General features: G+C 35.1%; 1 protein-coding gene across 51 annotated transcripts in view; it reads right to left on the bottom strand.

Moving 5' to 3' along the window:
• Positions 1-3,326: 3,326 nt before the first annotated feature.
• The window catches only part of pcbp3 (poly(rC) binding protein 3), a 137,243-nt gene continuing 113,781 nt past the window's right edge, over positions 3,327-26,788 (bottom strand). For 3 of the 51 annotated variants that reach the window (XM_009304893.5, XM_073911926.1, XM_073911927.1), the window contains 6 exons: positions 26,282-26,425; positions 23,640-23,681; positions 17,948-18,023; positions 12,817-12,869; positions 11,075-11,244; positions 3,327-10,044 (listed from right to left, as the gene is read on the bottom strand). In XM_009304893.5, coding sequence (XP_009303168.1) covers positions 10,008-10,044; positions 11,075-11,244; positions 12,817-12,869; positions 17,948-18,023; positions 23,640-23,681; positions 26,282-26,425 — 522 coding nt within the window. In that variant the 3' untranslated portion in view covers positions 3,327-10,007. Of the gene's footprint in view, positions 10,820-11,074; positions 11,245-12,816; positions 12,870-17,947; positions 18,051-23,639; positions 23,682-26,103; positions 26,426-26,788 lie in introns of those variants that run through there. The other 48 variants (XM_005167892.6, XM_073911923.1, XM_073911924.1 and 45 more) reach the window with 27 other exon arrangements.

Here is a 26,788-nt window from a genome sequence, read left to right as displayed (position 1 = left end):
CAAGCTACCTCACAGAAGTGTTCTGTTTGTTAACAGACTTGAATGTTAAAATAAAGTGATTTAAATTAAAAATAGTGAACATCCTAGATCTGTTTCTTCCCTTTTCTTTATTCTTTTTTAATGTATTATAAAAGTAGCGGATCGAAACTCAAGAGCCAAAAAACCTGATTGGGACATCTTTATTACAGTATAATATCAAACTTAGAACATGACTTGTTACATTTAGATGGAATTTCTTATAGTTTAACATTAATGTAACTTATTAAATTAGATTTTTTTTTAATGACAGAAATGTCAGTAATTTTTTGACCCCATGGAGCATCAGAGGGTTAAATTTAACCTAACAAATGGATTCTATTTTAATTTATTTTAAAATCATGCTAACAGCTTACAATAAGCAACAGTTCAGTCATTTAAAATAAATATTTATAAAGCACTGTTAATCTCGGAAATTGTAAAAAAAAAGATTCAAAATGTGGACTCATTGCTAGCCTAAAAATTAATCCAGCAGTTGGGTTCATTAATAAAAAATCAAAACAAACACACACCTCTCTCTAATATACACTCACCTCTCTAAATATATTTTTAAATATTTCTTGCTCTTTTTTTGTACAAGAGTTTTTAGTTTAAAAATGTGGGTTAACTTGAACCAACAACTGTTTTCTATGCTATCTAAATCTCTCTTTGAATATACAGTAGATTTGCAAATGTCCGTTTGCCGCTGCCATTCATTCTTATTAAAATAAAATCACAACATCTCCCAACAATGGTCAATTGTATTCAGGAAATCGAAAAGCGCAGTCTGAGGTAACTACAGCATCTACAAGTGAAAAACATAACAAAAACAGTGAAGTACCTTGCTGTTTATCCTCTGGACTGTACCTCATCTCCTCTTTTCCGCAGGGAATGTGTTCAGCCAAATGTACTCAGGGACTTGGGGAGGGCAATCAGGAGGTGTTTTAATTTGAGCTTATTTCTGGCTGGGAACAAACGGGGGCCAACGACGGAGGGTGTGTAGAGGTGACCCCCAATCCCCCTGGAGTGACGGACTCATTTTTGATGTAGAGCCGGTCCTGCTGCTGTTTTCCCTCGACATTCAAGAGAGGCCGGCAGGATCAACCGGCGATTAGCCACGCCGCCATTTTTAATTTCAACAAAACGACAGTGAGTTTCATCACAACTTAGTGCCACGGAACTACAGAGGACAGCCAAATAACGACAAACGGATTTTAAATAACAGTGCTGTGGGTTCCAGGTGAGCGGTACAAATGCTGGTCAATGTTCAGATACAACCTTGAATCTTGCTATATGTTTGGAGTTAAAGGTCTTTAGCCTACGTGATGAAAAACAATTCACAGACCTAGCCACTGGCTACTGTTGATTTATGTGAGTCTGAGCCAACACAACCTCCAGCCTGACTGTTAATCAGTTTAAATGCTGATGCATACCGCTTCTTTGTGGTTATGGTGTGCAGAGCATCCATAAATATGCAATATATATATATAAACGCCAAGTTAGTTTGAGGCAAGATCACATACAGGTCAATTTGCATGAAACTAATTATAACAGCTAGCGACCTCTAGTGGTAAGGATTGAAAATGTATCGTGATGTGCATTTTTTTATGAGTGCAAAGCCTTATAACTCTTGTGTTAAAATGTCAAAGCAATTAATGAATTAATTTCTGTAGTCTAAAACCGTTTTAAAAACTATAAAATACATTAAATATATGATATTCAGATATAAATGACAAATGTCATTTGCAGTATATTCACATACTCTGGGGTGGGGGTAAAGTAATGCGTTACGTTACTATTGAGTTACTTTCCTTACCTTTAAGGAGGGTTGATCTTGCAGTTTTGTTTTCTTCTTTTTTCTAAATAGAGGAGCTCTACGATTAATGACACACTATGTAATTTACAGCTTCATTTACATAAAAAAACACATAAAAAGCTTGCATTACATTTAAAAATATATCAAATATTATTGCTTCATTTTTTAACATAATGTGGTACTTTACTCGTTACTTTGAAAAGTATTGTTATTTTGTAACTCTTTGTAATGTGTTACCCTAAACACTGATAATTACTAATGAGAAATATTAGTTTGATCTTACCTCATTTCTTTTGGTATGTCATAGCTGTTGAATTCAAATATATGTGATAGAATCTAACCTAATATATATATATATATATATATATATATATATATATATATATATATATATATATATATATATATATATATATATATATATATATATATGAGCAATTTTGTACAAATGTCAACTTTGCCATGAAAAGAATTGTTACCAAAATACGGAAACTGTTTCTGGGATTTTTGGGTAAGCAAGTATTTTACAGTCCTTTAAAAATACTCAAAAACGCATCTGTCAATGTTTTCAAACTATTCTATCTGATTTACAAAAATCACACAAGTGGCAAATCCACATCAGTTACATCCATAACGGAGAGATGTCACATCCATAATGACACTTTTTCCTCCTAAATTTGACAATTTTATATAAAATAAAACCAATTATGTTTGTTTTATAGAGAGCCAACTCTTATCATTTTGATTATCATTGTTTCTTTTGGGTTGTGCAGTTTAATTCACAGAACTTCTGCAAATGTTTAACTTTTTTTTTATAAAATGATGTAGAAAAATAAGAGAATAATAGCAGAAGGCAAAATAAATGTTTTGCTAATAAAGCTTTAAAGTAAACATTTTCTCCAGGCAATCAGTTTGGCCTTCAAAACATTTTTGAAGGAGGTGGGCCTTGAAGTGAAAAAGGTTGAGAACCCCTGCCCTAATACCTAACCCCAACCTCAGAACCATTCAAATACAGTGTTGGTAGCATAATCTGAGGGGTAGGATAAAATGTCAGGACACCAGCCCTCCAGGACTGACTTTGGACACCACTGTCCTCGATTATAAAAGTAAAGCTGAAATAATCAATAAATAATAAGGCATCACACAAAAAGTCAAGGGAAAAAACAAACTTTATTCTCCTTTTTACAAAACATTTCAAAGTTAACCTAACCTCAGCAGTAAATTGAATCTAATATAGACCTGCAAGCAGCAAATTGTCCAACATAAAATAATTACTCTGTTACATCATTTCATCCCCCCAAAACAGAATCATTTACAGAAGCACATACAGGTAGAGGGCTTTTTTTTCTTTCTTTTTAAATTTTTTTTTTTTGCTGCTCTAGTACAATGAAAACTGCATGACAAACAAAACAGTGTGAATGAATGTGCGTTTAAATTATGAGTTCAAATGAGAAACAAGATCATGTGATGATGTCATGAGTTCGGGTGGAGATGAAACATGAAAAAAAAAAATATATATATATATAAAAAGCAGTTTAGTAATGCCGTACTGTCACCAAACAGCTCACCGTTTTCAATCGCAGTCCTATACGAACATCAATTTTTATTGCATTTGTAAAACAATACCAACAATAGTAATGAAAAACAACAACAACAGCCTTCCCTTGGTTGGTATAGCATTCAGCTACAGAGAAATATCAAAGTTCTGCATGCTGCTGTCTGAATATTAATATGCATCTGTACAGTGATCTAAAGTACAGCACATGGTGGACTAAACAGAACATCAAATCAAACATTCCATACATGTAGCACAAGACGCAGTCCTGTGTGAACGTACAATCTAACTGAAAGTTGAAAAGAGCCTAAGACACTGACACAAATGTTTACATATATCAAAGCAGTGCAAAACATATGGTAAACGTGACCACAAGAAAACCGAAAACACCAACAGAACGCATTGAGTGAATCTAGAAGAATTCCGTTTAAAGCCACGGCGTGACATCATACAGTGTGACATCATCAGCATGACCGTGCGCAAGTTTGACTCGAATATAAAAGTTCAGTTAACTTGTAAATGATTGTGATTGTGTGCGTATATCTTTGATTCCGCTCTTCAACAGATACCGAATAAAAATATAGAAATATAAATATATCTTCATAGCCTAAACGCATGCTTTTGTGCCAGATTGACTTAATTAGAATGCATTTTCAGTTATAATCCAGGGAACTAAAATTGTTTTGCTGTCGTGCAATGGAGTATATGCACAGAGACTTTTAATATTAGTCAGCCAGCCTTAGCGCTTGTGGTGAACTGTCTTTTTATTAAAAAACTGCCAGGTTTAAGATCTGGTTCTTTAGAAATCGTTGATCCTCACTGCCCGATAGATATAAAATATAAAGTGGGTCTCAGACCGGACAAGAAGCACTGCATTAAATTCTGTTTCCCCCCGCCATGTCTTTAAAATATGAGTATATTTTACCGCAGAATTTTCAATGGAGTTTCTGCCCTCCATTGCTGATCCTGACGGCGCTACACTGTAAAATGTAATAAGTTGATCTCACTTGGAAAAATTGAGGAAATCGATTGCCTTAATTTCTAAGTAAATTATTGTATTAGTTTTAAGTGAGCATAACTTAAAACAGTTTGTATTTACAACTTCTTAATAAAGTAAACTTCAGTATTGTTGACTCAGAATGATAAGTTGTGTAACTTCTTATTAGTGTTCACATTGCAAGGAAAATTTTAGGAAATCAATTGAAGTAAGCTGAACTAAAACATTTAAGTACAGACAAAAATAAGTACCTTACTTGCTCTCAGAGCTGCACCATGTTGGCGTTTTGTAAGATCAAATTTTTTTGAGTCGTTACCCCAACGCTCAACCTGGAGGACCAGGACATACACACACATACACTACAGACAATTTAGCGTACCCAATTCACCAATACCTCCACACAGAAATGCCAGCTGACCCAGCCGGGGCTTGAACCAGTGACCTTCTTGCTGTGAAGCAACAGCACTACCTACTGTGCCACCTGTTTCCTTAGTTCCCTCATCACCATTCTCTTTCTTTAACATGCTTTTGACCACTCAAAAGTTGTAAATACATATTATTGTAAGTCAAGATTACTTGAATCTATTTAGTTTACCAACTTAATGTGCTAAAAAGTTGGGATTAGTTGTTTAAATATTGTAAGGTGAACAAACCTGTTCATAATAAATTAACTGCACTTTTTCATTAGTGAGAACAGCTATTGCTTTTTACAGTGTAGCTGTGATGGTCTTTCACCTCGTTTTTTGCATGAGCAACTAAATGAATGCTTCAGGTCTATTTAACTGATTGTATTGTAATTACATTACAACATCAATGATGTAAAAGAAACCTTAAGAAAATTGAAAATAGTCACATAAATCTTTCACCAGAAGTTCATCAATGGCTGAAAAATACTAGCTGTGCATATACCCCATTAGAAAATGCCCCAAAAAACAAACAAACTTTAGATTGAATAATGAATCGCATGTTGAAGCGGTTACATTCAACTTTCAGCCTTAATCCCACATTTGACACATTTAAATGTGGAGGATGAAATACATATTGATTGCTGACTGAAACAGGTTTGATTTGGATAAAAGGATAACTTGATTTCTGCAGGGAAAAGAAATAGGAAACATTTTGAGAGCTTCAAAATTCAGCAGTTCTGGTGTGGTTGGAATTAAAGTGTGTAATTTCTGCGCCAATAAACAGAATCGCAAAAAAATAATGACTTCAATCATTCCTCTGCTGGTTGGAATGGAAGTCAAAGATGGAATGCCTCAGTGCGCCGACTAAACAGATTTGGTGTGGAAACATAAAATAAATTGAGTGCCTTGCCGCTAATCTTCAACATGCATGGCATGACATATTCATTCTGGAGCAATGTAAAAGTCATTTCTGCAGAATATACAAGCCACAAGAAGAGGTGGGATTTACGCCACTACACATTCATTCAAGGTCTCTGTGCTTGAAAAGCATTTTAATGCCATCAAGGTCTCCTGTAAGAGATGCACATACCCAAATTCATGCTAGTAAATAACGGTCAGAGGACTATTTTCTGCCTCAGAAATGACACATTTCATTAAACTAAAAAACATTTTAATTAAAGGGACAGTTCATCCAAAAATCAAAAACACTTTCAAAACCTATTTGACTTTCTTTCATTAGTTGAACACAAAAGAGTATAATTTAAAACGTTAACCCACTGACTTTCTATAGTCATGTTACATCGCATTGATCCCGTGAGCCAGCCTGAAAACTCTACACTGTACATTTTATTTATTTTTTTGTAATTTTATGGTTTATTTCTGGCAGCTGGCGTGCTGGAAAACCCCCCGTAAAATAACAGCAGTTAAATTACAGAAATTTACCATAAAATAATGGATATTCATTTACAGAAATGTACTTAAATTTTTATTTCAACAATTGCAGCTTCTCTACAATAGACATCATGTTCTCCAGCCTCAAGGGTCTAGACTGCAGCTTTGCACAAGAAGATTGGCCAAAAGAGAAATAGTTGTGCCCAACTGAGCCTGGTCAAGGTTTTTTTCCCCTTTATTTTCTTCAATTGGTGAAGTTTTGTTCCTCGCAACTGTCGCCACTGGCTTGGGACTTGTGGAGCTGTGCATCGATGGGTTTGCTCTTCAGTGTTTGGACTTTCAGCAGTGAAACATAACTAAACTGAACTTTAACTCTGAAAACTGAACTGACATAGTTTCAACTTACTAGAACTTGTATGTTAAGCTGCTTTGACATAATCTACATTGTAAATATAAACAAACAATAATTGAATAGTTGATGTATACCAGCAAACCAGCATTCTTCAAAATATCATCTTTTGTGTTCAACGAATAAATGAAACTCACGAATGTTAAAAACCACATAAGTCAGAGTAAATAATGAGGTAATTTTCATTTTTTGTGGGTGAACTATTCCTTTAAAGGAGCCGCTAGATGGATAATGTAGTAGGTAAGCATTGTTTATAGAGTACACCACAGGTGGTCTTATTATTAATTAACCACAGCATAACATGCCATGTAAACAGCCTAAAGTCAATCGCTTTACGTGTGAGAAAAGTATTATTAGAACTGAACGTTAAGGCTACATCAGTAGGAGGTGACCAACTCAAGATTCGTGCTTATCAGTAATCATAATAAAACAACTGTTATAAAGAAACAATCATGTTTAACAGCGACCAGGGTGGCAAATTAGCCGTCACATTAGAAATTCTGGCCGAAACTCTTAACATTCTAGAGCCCGAGATGCAAATGATCCTGATTTATTGATGAAGTAGCCTAGGGAAAAATAACAAAGCACTCTGTTGCATTGCCATGTAGCAGAAATGTGCCTTCGGCAGAAAGCTGTCAGTGAAGAACGACCTTTTCGTCTTTTGTTGGACGCATGCAGAGCTTGTCTGTCATTGTGATTCGACTGATAAATATGGTCTTGGAGAGCAATATGGAAAACACTGCCTGAATGAACAGAGTATGACGGCAGGGTCCAAAATAAACACTCGCTAAGGGTTCAATTTTGCTATCATTCACTTGTCAAGTTTCTTCAGTTCAACACGAAAGAAGATATTTTAAAGAAAGCTGGAAACCTGTACCAATTGACTTCCATAGTATTTTTACTATGGAAGTCAATGGCTACAGAATTCTAATGTTTTAAAACATCTTCTGCGTTCAACAGGCGCTCAAAAATGTTTGAAACCACTCAATGGCGAATACATTTTTGAGTGAACTGTCCCTTGAATGTGATAAGAAACAAGACTAAACTGAAATTGAGCCTCATTTATAAAAGAAGTGGATATAAGGTTTTGAAAATAGTTTTCTGTAATGTTTTGTATGCACCACTCTAAGGCTGCACAATATATTGTAACATCATCGTAATGTGTATTTCTTTCTGCAATAGTCACATCGCAGGATATGCAATGTTCAGTTGGGATTAAAGATGATCAACAATTGAGAATACATGAGAATTGTGAAGTCAATGCAGTTAACCATAACAGAGTTAAACTATCTTATTTGCATGTGTTTTAAAGGTATTTCAACAGTGTGTACAGCATTTGGAGACAATAACGTACAACATTTCTAACTTTAATGAGAAATAAGTATAATTATAATTACAAATGGTTTATTATTTTTAAACATGATTCACACCCTTAGAAAATCACCCCAATCAGTCTAAACGAATAATCTCCCACCCTTAAATAGAGCCATCTGCTGAAATTTATTCATATCGCATATTGAAATCGTATTCTTATTGTGAGATGCCGATGTGAAGTTGTAAATTCTAACTGGAGAAACACGGTTTTCTGCATGAGTGGTGAATAGATTATCTCATCTGAACGTGGTGCATTTAGTGTTCGATATCTGTCAAGTGTCTTGCACTTCTCATCCAGTGTGTGACCGACCCCCTTAAAGAGGTCATTTACTTATTCTTTACTGGTCACAAATCTGTTTTAGGTTTCTTTTTTCCATTGAACACAAAATAAGTTATTTTGAAACCTGTAACCATTGACTTCCACTGTATTTATTTGTCCTACTATGAAAGTCAGTGGTTACAGGTTTTCAGCTTCCTTCAAACTATATTTTTTATTGTTTAGTGTTTACCATTTACTTGAGGGTAAAATAATTTTTTGCTTCGCTTCGACATCGCTTTAATGTCTTTTACCATTGTTTGTTATTGTTTACAGTATATATTTACAATACTGAGGGTAAAATAAGCAATTAGTTTATAACTTGAAATTATTTTTATATTTATTTTCCTTTGACTTAGTCCCTTTATTTATTAGGGGTCACCACAGTGGAACTTATACTACTGTTTATGCAGCGAATGCCCTTCCAGCTGCAACCCAGTAATGGGAAACACCCACACACTCTCACATTCACACACATACAATAGGGCCAATTTAGTTTATTCAATTCACCTGTACCACTTGTCTTTGGACTGTGTGGGAGCACCTGGAGGAAACCCTCGGAGAACATGCAAACTTTACACAAAAATGCCAACTGGTCCCGCCAGGACTTGAACCAATGACCTTCTTGCTATGAGCCACCCCATTTTAACATTGTTTTATTATCAAAATAACTTTGCATTTGAATAAGCATTGTTGAATCATCAGTTGACATTTACAATTCCTGATTTGTTCCTGACATTTGACGTGAATCCACAGAATTTAGTAACAAATCTGATCATATGTGCATTTTATAAATGAAGCCCCTGGTGCAAATTGCAAAAATAATGCATAATACTTACATAAAATGTTTTCAATTCATCCACAATTGTGAAAATGATAATTTTGGACCCTATGTGATCCTTTACCATACTCACAGATGCTGTACGGGAAGCATGGGAAGGATTTCATTATCAGCAGATCTGTATTTACTTCCAAAGGGATGAATAAAGCTGTATTTGTCCTATGTTTGTTGCGTACAAAAATATTTCAGAAATGATTCTGCTGTGATATATTCAATTACTTCAACTTAGATTGCGGGCCGAATTGAAAGGTCTCAGCATGCAATAAATCAGCCGGCATGGCTTATCCTTTGTTTACAAGCATTTCTCCTCTCTGTTTTGAAAGCGAATACAGAGGCTAATAATGGATTCTCGGTGTAACTCTGCATGCCACAAAGACGGATGCAAACAAAGCGTACAGGCGTGGTGCAAACATTCCAACTCCATCAGTTTGTTTCATTATTCATGTATGAATAGCACTGTTATAAGCCCAGGAGCACAGTGCATTTTTAAAGACCGCTGCTTTAAAAATGACAAATCCAGCCGTAGCTAACGACAGATTGACAAGTGAAGGATTTCATTGGCTTAGCTGTACCACACCACAGAAAACGGCGCTGAAACATGAAATCACAATGGTCAAACGGGACAATGGTGACGTGAGGTACTAGAGAGTCAAAAAAAAAAAGTGTCTTACGAAATAAACAGGTAATAATAAGGAGCATCAGGAGCACAACAAAGGTTGAGCAGGAGGAACATTAAACTCAGCTTAAATATGTGCACGTTATAGAATATAAATGAGTCAGAAGTACTGAAAATACAGGACAGCAAAAGTACAGAGAGAAAACAAACTAGGTGCAATGCCATTGGCTCAAGGGTCATGTGATGCAGTGAAGGATCATGGGTAGAAATTAGAGAGTGCCCATTCCAGTGACCTCAGACGTCAGCCTAGAATAGTTCAAGGGAAGAGGAAAAAAGGGAAGGGGAAGGAAAAGATAGAAAAAAATAGATAACATAAAATAATTCCGAAAGCATATGACACTTCTGTATAAAAATAAGAGCTTTTTTTTCCACTTTGTTGCTCTCCATGTTGAGAAATAAATAATAACAAACAAATAAAAATAACAGTCATGCATTTCTTACGATTCGGTCGAGCTGAAAACAATCAAGCCACTGTTAAATATTCAAATAAAAATGTTCTGCCACTAAAGAAACACAGTTTCCAACATCTCCTCGACTCGGACATGCATTTGTACGTCTGCATCACATCACTGGCTCCTTGCCAACAGCATTGCTAAAAAATGCTATTGGATGCAATTCAAACCATTAAACATTTGCTGTCAAGACTTGCGCAGCAACCGTACTCAGCTAATCTAGCAAAACGTTAAAGAATAAAGAAATCTAGAACAAGATCCAAGCATTCAGCATGCTAAAATACTACACTGAAACACTGCATAACATGAACAAATCATACTACAGTTGTCCTGCGTTTCTTTTTTTAATTATTTTTTTATTTCAGTAGTCTGCCTACATGAATGAAGCTACTGATGAAGTTGACCGTGGGGTTTAAGGGAAGTATTCGGTGAGATCTAAAGGAAGATTGTACATAGGGGTGTATATTGGGAATCAGCTGCTCAGAGCTTCATGTAATGAAAGCAGTTTGGGGCTTCAGGATGTAGTCATTGATGAGGGGTCATTCCACATGGCTGCCACGTCTCTGAACCTGCCATCAGAACCGTGGAAAGCAATATGCATTAGTATCGCCCCCGCCGCTACCCTGCAAAGCCTCAATATCACACACACGCACAAGAACAGATTCAGAGCAACATCACTGATTCCCCAAACACATCACTACTAGGAAAAATACTGGATGACCCTGTCTGAGCTTGCTTTAAGAAACTGTGTCGAGGTAGAACAGCATGAATGTTACGTTACTGAAGTAAATGTCAACACTTTTTGGAAATGTTGACAGGCTCACCTTGCGTTGATGAGGTACTGGGCAAGGCTGATGTTGGCGGGGGTTCCTGTAATGGTGATCTGGCGCTCTGATGACCCTTCCATGGCATTAGCTATTTTGATCTGAGCTCCAGACATCTGACGGATCTCGTTGATTTTGGTTCCCTGGCGCCCGATTATGCAGCCTATTAGCTGGGAAGAAAGTGTAAAAGTTCGTAAAAAACTGTCAAAAAACAAAACCGTTTGATTAGTTTTGTCTTTAAGGGGTTGTGAATGGATACAGGGTTCCCACTCTTTCATGTACCCCTGAAAATTATTGAAACTTTCTGTAAGCCAGATTGTGAACCTGGGTTTTGAAACAGATCCTGAACTAAAGCTTGAAAGCCAGATTCAGTCTGTTGTTCGCTCCAATTTCTTTCACTTAAGGCAGCTGGCCAAAATGAAGCATGTTTTGCCACGCAAGCATTTTGAAACAGTAATCCATGACCCCCGCCTGGACTACTGTAATGCACTTAATTTTGGGTTGAGTCCGTCCTCTATTTCTCTGCTGCAACTCGTTCAAAATCTTTTAACTGCCACACTCAAATACAGAAACATCACCAATGCACCTCTTTACCTCTCTGAGCTTCCCTGCCTCTAGACACCTTCTCGTTTGCTTAGGTCAGCCGGCCAGCTCCTCCTAGGTGTGCCCAGAACCAGTCGAAAGCTCAGAGGGGATCAGACTTTTGCTGTGGCTGCGCTTAAATTCTAGAATCTTTAAATCTCATCTTAAAACATACTTGTTCAATTTGGAGTTTTGCACAGGGTAAGATGTTGACATTTTATGTTTACTTATTTGTATTTTAAAGTATGTGTTATGCTTTGTTTTACCCTTTATTGTTAGCACTTTGGCCAACTGTGTTGCATTAAAGTGCATCATAAATAAAATTGAATTGAATTGAATGAACACCAGATACAAGAACTTTTTAAAGCACCATTGATTTCAAATGAAGCACCTTTCCATTTTAATATGCAACTCCATGAATGTCCTTACTGTACTTAACATTTCACTCACACTTAATATTTACATTTAAAAAGTCAGGGTAATGTTTTTTTCAATGTGTCATTTTCAAAAAAACGTTCACTGTTTTAAACTGTCATGTTGAAAAAAAATTTTAGTCAAATTTGTTAATATTCAAATGTGGTTTCTGAAATATATTTAAAAAGTGCATTAAATGTCATAATTCTTGTACAAGGTTTAAGTTATCTTTTTGAGTTCTGTTTTTAACAGAAGCACAGATGAACTCCTGAAATAACACAATAAACAAATTTCATTTCAAAGTTAATTGAACTTTCAAGGACCTATGTTTGCTTTAAAGTCCTGGTAACACTTTTATTTTGATGGTTTATTTGAGTATTAGTACACTGCCTGCTTAATATCTGTTGATACTGCTCCTTCAACAGGCATTTAACTGACAATAAGAAACTTTGCAAGTACATGTCAACTTACACCAACCCCAACCCTAACTTAACATTCTACCGACATGTAGATGCAATGTAACAAACAGAGCATCAAGTGTGACTGAAGTTTCATTTATTGGATGAACTGATGATTTAATGATGTCCATGCTTATCGACCATCAATAAGTTTTACTGATTAAAAGTATTATAGATTGTCAATTAATCATTGCCTTTCCTAATCGTAACAAATCAAAATACTGTGTTGAATCCATACATGTGAAAAGGGCCTGATAGTGCAAAGAAAGCATGAATGTGTTTACTCACATCATTGGGAATGGTGAGTTCATGAGTACTGGCCGGGGGACTGGCATCCAGACCTGGATCAGAGAGCAGAGGAAGCTCGAGACACAGCCTATATAAACAGCACTGCATACACACTATGAAGGGGTCAACACTGAGTGTGAGCTTTAGAAAACAGATGGTCTTAATGGACTAGGTGCGGAGTGTAAGGACTGGCATTTTATCCATCTACTGCACTTCGGCTCGGGTTCTGAGTGGCTACAGTTGAACAAAAAAAAAATCAATTCTGAGAAGAAAAGAGCTTGACGTCATTCTTTTTTTTTCATCCAGAGACAAAATAGATGGTCAGTAATGGAGAAAAAAACACTGCTTATGCATTGAAAAAAAAAAGGTAATGTGATGGTTTACTTAAAGTCCGTGTGAAATCTAAATTTACAATGCTTAATTTGACTGAGCACATTGCATCTGAGGTGAACAATCCTTCCAAGGTAAACCGAATGAAAAAAGTTTGTTTTGTCAAGCTTCAATTAAAGACCAATCTGACCCTTAACTGACCCTGACCACATTTAGGGTGACAGTCTGTTGATGTCAATTTAATAACTTCAGATACAATATTCTATTCTATTTTATACAATATTCGGTCAACCCCTACTTGACTCCCATACTGTTTTTCACATAATATATGAGCAGTTCAAATGCAAAAACCTTTAAATGCCATCTGAAATTTTCTTCTAAAATCAGCATTTTTCACAAGCTCCTTTGTGTATGTTCAGTAAATCCACTTTTATAGCAAAAAAAAATGTTCTTAGCATTGCCTTTAAAGTCAAATAACTCAAAAATATTGGAGGCTGAGAAAAATGCTCATTGTAGAAGAATATTTCAGATGGCATCTGAAGTCTTTATATAGTGGGGAAGGATGTGTTTTCGCATGCACTGAAATATTTTCGAGTACCTGCGCTTTAATTTTTGTTTAGACAAGACAGCTAAATCAGTGGCTGCCTACCAATGTAAAAAAATCGCTTTGTTTTTCTAAAAATAAATACATAAATAACGATAAGCCTTATAAATCAAAAAAACAAATTGTGTAATTAATTTGTATACTGTAATAATGTTTTATAATAATATTAATAAGTACTATTATATAATTTTGTTGCTAGGCAACAACCAAATCAGTTTGTGAGAAGTAATATTGCGTGAGTGCTCTAAAATCTTAGTTGTTTTTTTTTGTTTTGTTTACCTCTTAAACTCTGCTGTTATTTTGGGATTTCCGCCTGGGTTTTGCCCACCCAAATTTAAAAGCTTCCCAAATCCACATGCAGAGGTGTAGATACAAACATTTGATTTCATTTTAAAGAAAACCATTAGAATTTTCATAAAACTTTATTGAAAGTGTTTAAAATATCTGTACATGTTGTCTGTGTTATAATAAACACCTAAAAAAAAAGCGTTTTTTGTATTTATTTTTTAATACTCAAATTTGAAAGTGTACCTTTTAGGTTCTGTGTGGTCTATGTTGCTGAAATTAATTTTGGTGGTTCCTGCACATGTCAGTAATCATAGGAAGTAGGAAAATGTCTCTACCATAATCTATGCAAAAGTTATTGTGTTCCAACTGATGAGAGGTGCTATACAAGCTAGGGACCGATCATTGTTTTCATATTTCACTGTTCTTTTGTTTGATCAAACATAATTCACTGTGTTTGGACCAAGTCAGACATATAAAAGGATTACTTATGCACATCACCTCAAAAACAGAGGAGAATGGCCCTGAAGCGCACAGCATAAGGTAAGAGATGACAGCTGTCTGTGCTATCTGGGGCTGCTAATTGATCATAAATGTATTGTTTTCACTTCTGCTCCATGAAAAAAACACCGCGATTCATTTCACAACTGTTTGATATGTGAATATAATTCAGTAAAAAGAATGCTAGAACTGTATGAGTGTAACCCTGCCGGTCCTACGCCATCCAACCCGCTACGAACTGGTATCGACCGGGCGACCTTCCGCATGGGAGTTGGTTGCTCTACCAAGGAGGCTAAAGACCATGGCCTCTAGCATCTGTCGCTAGAGCACCTTTAGAGGTCAGAGGAGTGAGGTTTTACCTGCACAGCACCTACTAGCTGGCCTCTGTTACATGAGCACCGGCAAGAGCTTTCATTTTAGCTATAACTTGTACATGTGTCTCATATGAACCATATGAAAAGTAACCAATGTTCAATACCCAGCTCGGGTATCCAAAATACTGTTTATTTAAATGTAAATAAAGTGTATATGCATAAAACCAAAGGGATGCATATGTGCATAAAATATAGCTTCTAAACTAAGGGGGTCTGGTGCAATGCTAGCCCTTTAAATCTTAAAGCGAAAGTCGATGACGTGATGGCCCCAGTACTGGGTCCGTGGAGCTAAACTGTAAACTTTCACATTAGCAGTAACCTAGAAAATATATTGACAAGCAGAGCAACCACAAGTTTCTCCATCATTGCTGTCTCTGGGCATTACAAGCAACTTTAAATCTCCAACACCACAATGGAAGGCCCGTCTCTCCATTTAGTCGATTATGTTGATGTAAAAGAAAAATGGCATTGAGTTTTTTTCTGCTCAAACTGCAGCCGCTTAGAATGCTCAGACAAAAATGCAAGGTGCAGCAGACGGCTAAAACACACATACTATATAGCATGCAAAATGCTTACTACCAATAAAAAAAATAAATCCTCTCACTGCAAAAAAAAAACATGTTCTGTGTGATCGGGGCCTATTTTTATTAACCTTAAACAAGCATAAATATCTCTAGCAGTTCTTACATCTTGTCATCTTTCAAGGCAGACTTTCAAACAGCATGTCCTTGGCCTGACACGCACATACATTAAATATATGTTTGATATACTGTACGTGTGGAGAGCAAAGCATGTTCTACTTGTGTATGCCATTGAACTCGCCCTCAGTAGAAGCCTTCAACTGAGCTTGTATAAGCCAGTGTTTATCAGGATGAATATGTAATGAATGGCATGATGGAGGACGTGTTGTGTAAAATCAAAACACTGATATGCTTTTCTTACAACAGTTTCTGAAGGGCAGGAATGAACACTTTTTGTGCCATTGGTTATTCCTTTCAAGTATAACATTCTACACCATTAGTCCCCTGTTCGTGACAATGTTGCGTAAGGAGCTAAACAACACTATCTTTCATCCCAGGTCTTAGCAGTACAGGATTATGTACTTCACAACTGTGCAAGGTGAGTTAGTATAACAGTGAGAAGTAATTTTCTAGTGTTTATGGTTGAACCCCCCATGCCCCAAAATTTAAATCTAAGATTTAAAAAATAAAAACCATTAAAATAAAGAAAGAAATGAATATGGAGTAAATAACATGTAGCGGGAATGAAATAGTAAATGAATATAGACGTTAATAAAATTAAACACTGAAAAAGTAAATGCTAAAAATTTAATAAAACAAAACTTTAACAAGTCAAATTAAACAGAACACTACCATAAACAATTAGAATAAAGGAAGAAATGAATAAAGAAGTAACAGGTAGTAAGAATGTAACAACAAATGAATATACCTGACAAAAGTCTTGTGGCCTATCCAAGTTTTAGAAACATCAAATAATAACTTGACTTGTAGTTGATCATTTGGTATCAGAAGTGGCTTATATGAAAGGCGAAGGCCTCTAGATTATGCTTATTTTACCAAAATAAAATATGATCATTCCTTGATTTTAATTATTTAATAATGTCAGTACAGTATATAAAGTCATGGTACAGTGGCAAAAGAACTAATATTGTGCATGACTCCCATAAGCTTGGAGGACTGCATCTATACATCTCTGCAATGACTCAAATCACTTATTAATAAAGTCATCTGGGATGGCAAAGAAAGCGTTCTTGCAGGACTCCCAGAGATCATCAAGATTATTTGGATTCATCTTCAATGCCTCCTCCATTTTATCTCAGACATGCTCAATAATGTTAATGTCTGGTGACTGGTCTGGCCAATCCTGGAACACCTTGACCTTCTTTGCTTTCAGGAACTTTGATGTGGAGGCTAAAGTATGAGAAGGAGTGCTATTCTGCTGAAGAATTTGCCCTCTCCTGTGGTTTTAATGTAACAGGCAGCACAAATATCTTGATACCTCAGGCTGTTGATGTTGCTATCCACTCAGCAGATCTCTCGCACGCCCCCAAACTGAATGCAACCCCAAACCATGATTTTTCCTTCACCAAACTTGACTGATTTCTCTAAGAATCTTGGGTCCATATGGGTTCTAATAGGTTTTCTGCACTACTTGTGATGATTGGGATGCAGTTCAACTGATGATTCATCTGAAACATTGAACTTTTGCCACTTTTCCAAATGATCAACTAGAAGGAAAGTTATTATTTATCGCTTTGACAACTGAGATCGACGACAACACTTTTGTCAGGTAGTGTATAGTTTAACAAATTACACTGAAAAAAAGTAAATGCTAAAGAAATAAATAAAATGAATTAAACAACCAAAAAAACAATAAACACTAAAACAAGGCAAAGAAATGAAACAACAAAAATTAAACATAACAAAAAATCAAAACAATCAAATAAAAAATAATAATAAATAATAAAAAAACAAGCAAAAAAATAAAATAAAACAATCAACTAACAAATAAAACAAAACACAAAGAAAAAAAATCTTTTAAAAAAACACAACAAAAACAAACAAGTAAAACAAACAGCACAAAAAATAATAATACAATTTTAATAAAATATAAATAAAATTTAAAATATTATATAAATAAAATAAAATATAAAAAAACATTGAATAAAATGAAATAAACATTAAATACAAATAAAATAAAGTATAAATAAAATAAAATAAAAATTTAATATCAATAAAATAAAATCTAAATAAAATGGAAAATAAGATAAAATATAAATGACATAAAAATAAATGAAATTAAAAAATTAAATAAAACAAAATTAAATAAAAAAATAAGCTCCCCAAAAAAAGTAAGTAAAAAAAAAAAAATCCACAAAGTGAAAAGCAACCACCACGGGCATGTCATGATGCTTGACATGGAACGAGAAGGAGAGATTAAAAGAAGAGAAAGACAAAGAGAGCGTCTCTACAGGTACAAAGAGAAGGAAACTTCGAGAGGGCTTGTGGGTACGTACCAGGGAAAGCAGGGGTGGTCTGTCCGAGGGGGGTAAAGGGGGTTTGCTGCATAGCCAACTGGTGGAGCTTGGTCAACTGCTGAGGGTTCGAGGGACAGTAGAGCTAAGAGGTTATTGTTATAAGACAGGTCACACCAAGAAATCAACAAACTAAACTAGAACCAAGAGACAGAGAGGAGAAAAAGCCATGACACACTGTGGTGGAAGAAGAGCTAAAGAGAAAAGCTCAAGAGATAGAAACTTTAGTAGGACTTGGCCTGATTTGGTGGGTTTACATTATCTGACCGATGACTGACCTTTGCTAAGCCCCGCCTATTAAAAAAAATACAGATAAATGTAGTGTTTGCCAATAAATCATTTATTAATAAAAGCTTTGTGACATCACACAAAATAATATACATTATTTAATATTTTAATATGACAATTTTTTATATTATTTATTTTGTATAATTCATTCATTAAATTTCCTTTGGCTTAGTCCCTTTATTAATCAGGGGTCGCCACAGCGGAAGGAACCGTCAACTTATCTAGCATATGTTTTATGCAGCGGATGCCCTTCCAGCTGCAACCCATCATTAGGAAACACCCATACACTACAGACAATTTAGTTTACCCAATTAACCTATCGGACCAAGTGACCTTCTTGTTGTGAGGTGGCTATCCACTGTGTCACCGCACCGCGCCTTGTATAAGATTATTTATTTTTATTTTTTTATTTAATTATTTTTCTTCTTCATATTTATTTTTGCTATAAAAAAACAAAAACAAAAAAAAACAATATTATTCAAGGCAGAAATTAAAATAAATAAATAACTTAAATAAAACATTTTCAAAACTGTTTAAATATGCAAATAAGGTATTATATTTTGTTTTACAAGACTCCTTAACTGTTAAAACATTATTTATTTAATATGTATTAATATACATACATTTCTAGCAAAAAAATTAAAATCTGAAAATGTTTAAAATCAAAGGTATATCAGCGTTTTTTTACAGAGCAGATTTTGGTCTCTCTTTTATTATTTTGTGCAAGTCCATAATTAAGAAAGCACTGCAAACAATCAGACAAATTTCATCATTTTATGTAGAATAAAATGTTGTACATAATTTTGCAAACTATGTATGAACAGATCCCTTTGTAAAAAATATATACACACACACACACACACACACACACACACACACACACACACACACACACACACACACACATATATATATATATATATATATATATATATATATATATATATATATATATATATATATATATATATATATATATTTATAAAGAAGTAAAAAAGATGTATCTTAATTGAAATATGTATCATAATTAAATAAATAAATGGTCCTGTAAATGTAAATACAGTATTTTTGCTATATAGTTACTGGCAAACTGCTGCTGCACTACAACTACACTGTTAATGATTTTGTTAAATTAAAAAATATTCATCTGTAATATGAACCGTATTTTACGGTAGGACAGTTATGCAGTATGTTATTGTACTTTAAAATTGTGAAAATGACTGTATATTTTTACAGTAAAGACATATACTACTGCAACTACATTGTTGCTGTAATGTAAATACAGTAATTTGCTGTAATTGATTTACAGTAAGTTACTGGCAAACTGCTGCACTACAACTACATTGTTAACAATTTTTTTATATTAATTGAAGGATGTTTCATAATTGAAATATGTATCGTAATTGACACAATTTAACAAAGTGCTATAAAATAAACACTTTTAAGTGTATTTTGATGTATTCTTTTTTATTAGACTAAAAAAAAAACACCTGAAAAGCCAAAATCTTGTCTGTGGAGTCTCACTGAAATACCAAATTCATATTTTTATGCAAGGATCTAATGTAAAACTCATGTGTAAAGGTTCTTGCACACTAAATCCGAAATTTTTGCAAGCTAATGAATAAATCCGACCTCATGTTGTGTGAATCGTATTGACACACTGCCTACGAAACTTTCGCCTATCATAAAAAAATTAAAACCGGAATAATTAGGTTTTTTTCTCCATTTTCACATACGAAAAATTGCTTTGAGGGGTGTTTTGACAGTTCAGCACCACCATATAAGTGAAAAGCTAAATACAGAATGCCGTAATTTAAGCTGCGGATAACTTTATGACAAGCGCAATGCATAAAATAAAGACAGAATGTGGCAGACAGTTGACAACCCCTACGTATATGCTGGATTCAGTCACTGGTGCACCTCTCTCCTGCTGCTACTTGGTATGCAGCCTATTTCTTTTTCTTTTCCAACTTTGGAGAAGAGAGATGAATAAACCATCACTGCTTGAACAGACTTCGAATTGTTTTGCTATTTTTCGTAATGAATTAATTCACACGCATCAGACTCGGTGTGCAAGGTTTGTTTACATGATGATTTTTCGCATATAAATCCGAACAAAACGCATATGAAAATTTTGGACTTCAGTGTGCAAAGACTTAAGATAAGTACATTAAGAAATGATATGTAGATTAAGAAATGTGCATAATAGGCGAGGCTTTTACAAAGGGTCAATAAAAAACTAAAACTTTAGTACATAAGCGATAAATGCCAAATTGTCTTGTTTCAAACTCAAAGGAGAGTTTGCGTTACAGAATTTAACCCAGGCTTCTCAAAAAAGTCTAAGCGCATTGGAAGGTGACGTTATTACAGTACCAAGGATAATTTGTCCCCGAGACACACGCCTTAACCGCAGGTGAACCATTATCCATCAGAAAGGGCGCACATCTAAGCACTCAGGCAACCTTCAGAGGACACACAAGCCTCCTTTGAGGCCGGGTGTTGTTATGTACACTCCCTAAATCTGAGTTTAAAAGAGGTGGAAAGGATGTCCAACCTCGACTTGAGTTATTGCAGTGTCAGCTGAAGCGTCTCTGCGCATCAATCACTGCCAATCTTAAATGAAAAGAACTAACACGCGGCATCTCTCCTTCTCTCTGATAGATATTCATTCAGATTATCGCTGAGGAAAACATGGCTATCGGGATTCAGGAATCATATGGATCGTGAATAGCCTTCCACTTTGATCAGATCAGTGGTTCTCAAACTGAGGAATATGGAATTTTTGTGAAACTAGTTTATTATTATTATTGTTAGTTTTATTTTTGTTTCATTGGAAATTTTATTTCTCATCTCATCTAAAGCAGTGGTTCCCAAAGTGGGAGTTGTGGGACAATGACAGGGGGTCGCTTGTTGATTGCCAAAAGTCAAATAAATTTGATTAAACTATTAGAATGGCCATATTTTATTCATAACCCACAGAAGATAAAAATAGTTAACAGTTACATAAAACCCATCAGCCTTTCATTTATTTTTTTCACAGGATCGGTGTGTTTACATTAGATTTACAGCACAGCAATAGTGTCAGCTGCAGCAGAATGATTTTACAGCATCAAGTTAAACTTTGACATCTTTATGGCAATCAAATACATTATAAATAAATTCAGGCCACAACAGAACATTGAAAATCATCTCTGATTGGCGGTCCGAGGAACTTGGGGGTCGCAAGTCATTGGCATTTTTATTTTGGGGGTCGCAGGCTGAAAAGTTTGGGAACCCCTGATCTACAGTAAATATTCTATTCTATTTTATTCTATTCTATTCTATCCTATTCAGTTATGTTGCATACAGTTTGTATTAGAGGTGTAATGGTATACTGAAGTCATGGTTCAGTATGAACCTTGTTTTTGTGGTCACGATTTGATAGCAATTCGGTACAAATACGCAACAAATCCCCAGTGCTTGCTTTTTTTATCTTATTTTGAAGAGGTAAAAGGCAGACAAGCTTCTTGTGATGAAAAAGTACAAAATAAATAGAGTAATAAAAAATAAAATGACACTGCGTATACAATTTTCAAAGGTTGAGTTCAAACCACTACTAAAACAAACAAAAAAAAAACAGTACCTGTTCATAGAAACAGTAAGCTTCAAAACTGAAATCTCTTTTAATGAAAGTTCTAGCACTGGAAATCCATCCAAAACAGCAGGTGCAGTGGACACTCATGTTTAGCCTTGTATGTGTGTGTGTGTGTGTGTGTGTGTGTGTGTGTGTGTGTGTGTGTGTGTGTGTGTGTGTGTGTGTGTGTGTGTGTGTGTGTGTGTGTGTGTGTGTGTACAAAAGGGGCTCAGACTAACTTGTGTGCACGAGATGAGACAGAATTATATATTTACATTGTTTTTTATGTAAAGCGTTTGACACTTCTTCGGAGCCTCGCACCAGATTAGTTTTTTAGACGGCATATCAAAACAAAACATTTTCAACTTTTACCCGCTGCATCACTATATGTCATTTCTACAGTAGTGGACCAATTAGAAGAATTCAAAATTGGGAAAAGCGCAAGCTTTTGTAAACAGTAGCAACTTGACATGACAACAGCAACATGGCGGAATCATCTCTGACTACTCAGACTCTTTCAGTTCTTTGTGAATGGCTCCAAAGTTGTTGAACTGCTGTGGTGTTTTTTGCCGAACTCCAGTGACTGCACATCTGGAACGACTGTATTAGTCATGAGTCAAACCGTGACTCCTGTATTTTAACGTTCAGAACAAATACATAGATACATTTACACCCCTAATATGTATATGCAACTTTTTTAAATAGCGTTTTTTCTGGCTTCCACCTCACGTTCATTATTGTTTTTTTCTTTGTCTTTTTTCAGTGCTATAGCTGTCTTTCTCTGGATTATTGCATTTATGCAGAAATACAGTACTGTATATGGAACTTGTTTTGTTGTGTTTCATGCAAACTATTGACCTCGTACACACAGGCACTCAGAAGACTCAGAGCTTATTAACAAAGGCATATGTGTATGCGCATACCATGAATTATGCTGAAATGGTAATTACAAAGACTTTTAGCAAAAAGATATGTGCAAAGGAATTTTATTTTATAATTATTTTAGAATAATTATTATAACAAAATAATAATATTTAAAGAATAATGTCTATATTTAAAATGTACTTATTTCTTTTTCTTTTTCTGTCTCTGTTTTGTTTTTTTCTTCTCATTTTTGGCCAGGGGTAGGTGGGTCGATATTAATATAAATCTTAGTCGGTTGATATCTTTTGTGACAATTTATCTATGTTGTATTATTCCCATCTGTTTAATAAAAAAAATTAACAATGCTGAAATTTTTTATGAGAAGTTTCAATGTACATATAAATATAAAAAAACATACTCTGTTATTAGTGAATGTGAGTTTTGTTTAGTGCACATTCTCAGTGACTAAATTATCAATTTAACATTTCACACTTAATAAATAATAATATGAGAAAAAGTGTTAGGGTTAAAATAAGGCTAATTTAAAAGTGAAATAAATTGATATACTAATTAAAATTGCTACTAAATGGACTGGAGAGTTTGAGAACCACTTCTGAATCTCCACAGAACATTTCGAGTCTAATCTTTAATTCTGCACGGACCATCTAGAAAATGACAACCGCTGTCATTTCCTCCAACAGGCCAAGTCCTTAGAAGTTTGGTTTACATTTCGGAGGGCTGAGGTTAAGAACAATTTCAGATTGTAATGCGACAAAAATTACACATCAGAAACGTCATATTAATATTACTGCTTAATATTAATAGAGAGGTCCACGTTGAAAACTACATAGCCATGCAGACTGCTGACAGTGCTATAAGGGGGAAAAGGGTGGATGGCGAGGGACTCACATCTGGGTGTGGAATGGCATATTGTCCCTGAATTGTGTAGGCCTGTGAAGAAAGAAGAAAAGAGAAAAAATTAAATCAACATTATTACAATATTGCAGGGCCCATTAATCAAAACCGCTGAGGGGTATATTAATATTTTACTGGAACATTTGGATTCAAAAGCAGTGAATATTTTTGATGACCATTTATACAGTAATAATATTCAGTGCTTTAAATAACTGAGGCTTCCTTCTTCAAATTTAAAACACTCCTTCTGTCTTTTTGCTTAAGGCTGATTTATACTTCTGCGTTGAGTGATGGGCGTGACCCATAGCACCTGTCTTGTGCATAGCCATGCATTTATACTTCTGCACGCAGTGCAATAACACTTCCAAAACATGTCGCGTTTCTTCACGGTTGTTTTGTTTTTTCTGAATTCTACCTTAATGTACATGAAGCCAAAACTCACTCATTTGTACACCTTGGCTACGTTTCACTATCTTAACAATAAAATGAAAATAAGACATAAAGCAATGTCTCTTTATTTTTTTATATGACCCTCATCTTCACAGTATGCAAATTTAAAACAAAACAGAGCCTAATAACTGCCTTCTTTCATTTTCATTGAAAAGTATGAAACATTGGGCGAATGTGTGGTTTTGGCAAATATGTTCTTAATGCCAGGCTATGTGCAAACAATAAAGATTTTCAGAGAAAATGTATGGTGAAATAAAAAAAAAAGCTGTTTAGATAGATAGATAGATAGATAGATAGATAGATAGATAGATAGATAGATAGATAGATAGATAGATAGATAGATAGATAGATAGATAGATAGATAGATAGATAGATAGATAGATAGATAGATAGATAGATAGATAGATAGATAGATAGATAGATAGATAGATAGATAGATAGATAGATAGATAATTTGCATTAGCGTTGCCGTCAGCCATGGCGAGGGGTCTGCAAACGCGCAAAGGCTACACCGGATCATACTCATGAGATTGATGCTGAAGTATTAATCAGCCTTTACCGGTTTGTGCAGAGTATGCTTAAAATATATTCATTACAGGCTGCAAATACCAAACAAAAAAATATAATTTAAATCAAATATATCTCTGACCTATCTAAAAAGATGAATATATAACATCCTTCACAGACATTTCTATTTATTAGTGCATCAGTGTCTTATCCTCATATTACCCTCAGTAATTTTGTCAAAACTAGCTTTATTTTTATGTATATTATAGAGAACTTCAGTTTAAAGCGTCACACTGGTAACCATGTTCATGTAAAAGCTGTGATGTGGTCATGTCGGATGAAATGCTTGTGAGTGAATTAAGTTAAAAAGAAGTTGAGAGCTTTGTTAAAGGATATTATTATTCATCAAAGGAATGTAAAATAGTTCTTACACACTTTGTAAAAAAAATTGTACAAACACATTGCATTTTGAGTTGGTTAGCAAATGAGTGGGGATGACTTTAAAAAACCATGTCTGGTAGAATATCCATTTAATATTTATACTTGACATTTTGAGTTAGGAATTTCAAATCCAGGTTGACAAACTGTGCCTAAATTCCTCATAGGCTTCTTGTGATTTTACACTTCAAGCTTGGAAAATATTAAAAGGATATGATATTTGCTCTGAGAGGGAGGGGCTTATTTTGCAATAAGAGTGAAGAAGAATTACAGTACAATCAACGAGTCAATATTTGTTGGCATGTAAATGTGATTATGCAGTTTTGATGGTAAAATACTTTTTTAGATTTGAATTTGTAGATTAATTTACAAAAAAAATAAATGCACATAGTAACTTGCAAGGTTCTGTATTTTAAAGTGAACTAAACTATGAGCTCCTTCAAGACCGATAAAACAGATTGAATACATATAGAATGAAAAAATGATAGACAGATAGACCGATAGACCAACAGACAGACAGACAGACAGACAGACAGACAGACAGACAGACAGACAGACAGACAGACACACAGACAGACAGACAGACAGACAGACAGACAGACAGACAGACAGACAGACAGACAGATAGATAGATAGATAGATAGATAGATAGATAGATAGATAGATAGATAGATAGATAGATAGATAGATAGATAGATAGATAGATAGATAGATAGATAAATAGACGGACAGACAGACAGACAGACAGACAGACAGACAGACAGACAGACAGACAGACAGACAGACAGACAGACAGACAGACAGACAGACAGACAGACAGACAGACAGACAGATAGATAGATAGATAGATAGATAGATAGATAGATAGATAGATAGATAGATAGACAGACAGATAGATAGATAGATAGATAGATAGATAGATAGATAGATAGATAGATAGAACAACAGACAGGGAGACAGACAGATGGAACGACAGACAGACAGACAGACAGACAGACAGACAGACAGACAGATCAATAAATAGAAATGAATGACAGAACAAAAGAGAATGACAGATAGAAAATGTGCATTATCTTCAAGTTTATTTTTGGATGGCAGTAAAAGTCAGTACTGTCAGAAAGAGACTCGTCCTGACTGGATTCTCATTGTCAATGTAAGCTCCTCCTCTTTCAGGCGTTCCTCTGGTTAGGATGGTGTGAAAGCATGCGAGTGAGAAGGTGAGAAAACCTGAGTGAACTAACAGGCAGTGGCTGGTGCTGCAGTAAAAGGCTGAGGTTTGCTGCGGACGCCGCCAGCGGGTCGGCTCTTACCTGGCCACCTGAAAAAATGACGGGGGTGGAGGCGGGCTTTGGGCGGTAGGGAATGGTGGCACCTTTCGGTGGGGACTAGGAGAGGGGAAGAGGTAAGAGGCAGAAACAGCATTAGACCAGAAGACAGGTGTAGACGGGTGTGCAAAGTGGAGTGTTTGTGTCTGGAAAACAAAATCAGGAAAGAGCATAACGATGCTGTGAGACTCCAGTGCTTGAAGATTTGTATTCACTAGGCGGTGTTGTTGTTGTTGTCTGGGGAAAAAATAATCTATAAAATGTGGGCAAAAGTCAACCTGAAATATCAAGGTGCTTTTGCAAAAAGTCAAGAGAGTAAGTAACTGGAATACAGTACAAGCTGACTTTTTAATTAATAGGGCAAAATACAGCTACTGGGGTCAGTAAGAAGTGCTCAAAAATACAGTAATATTGTCAAATATT

The sequence above is a fragment of the Danio rerio genome, chromosome 9, assembly GCF_049306965.1.
Source record: "Danio rerio strain Tuebingen ecotype United States chromosome 9, GRCz12tu, whole genome shotgun sequence".
NCBI lineage: Eukaryota > Metazoa > Chordata > Actinopteri > Cypriniformes > Danionidae > Danio > Danio rerio.
The sequence above is the reverse complement of the archived record's forward strand: the minus strand, read 5'-3'. Positions and strand labels throughout refer to the sequence as shown.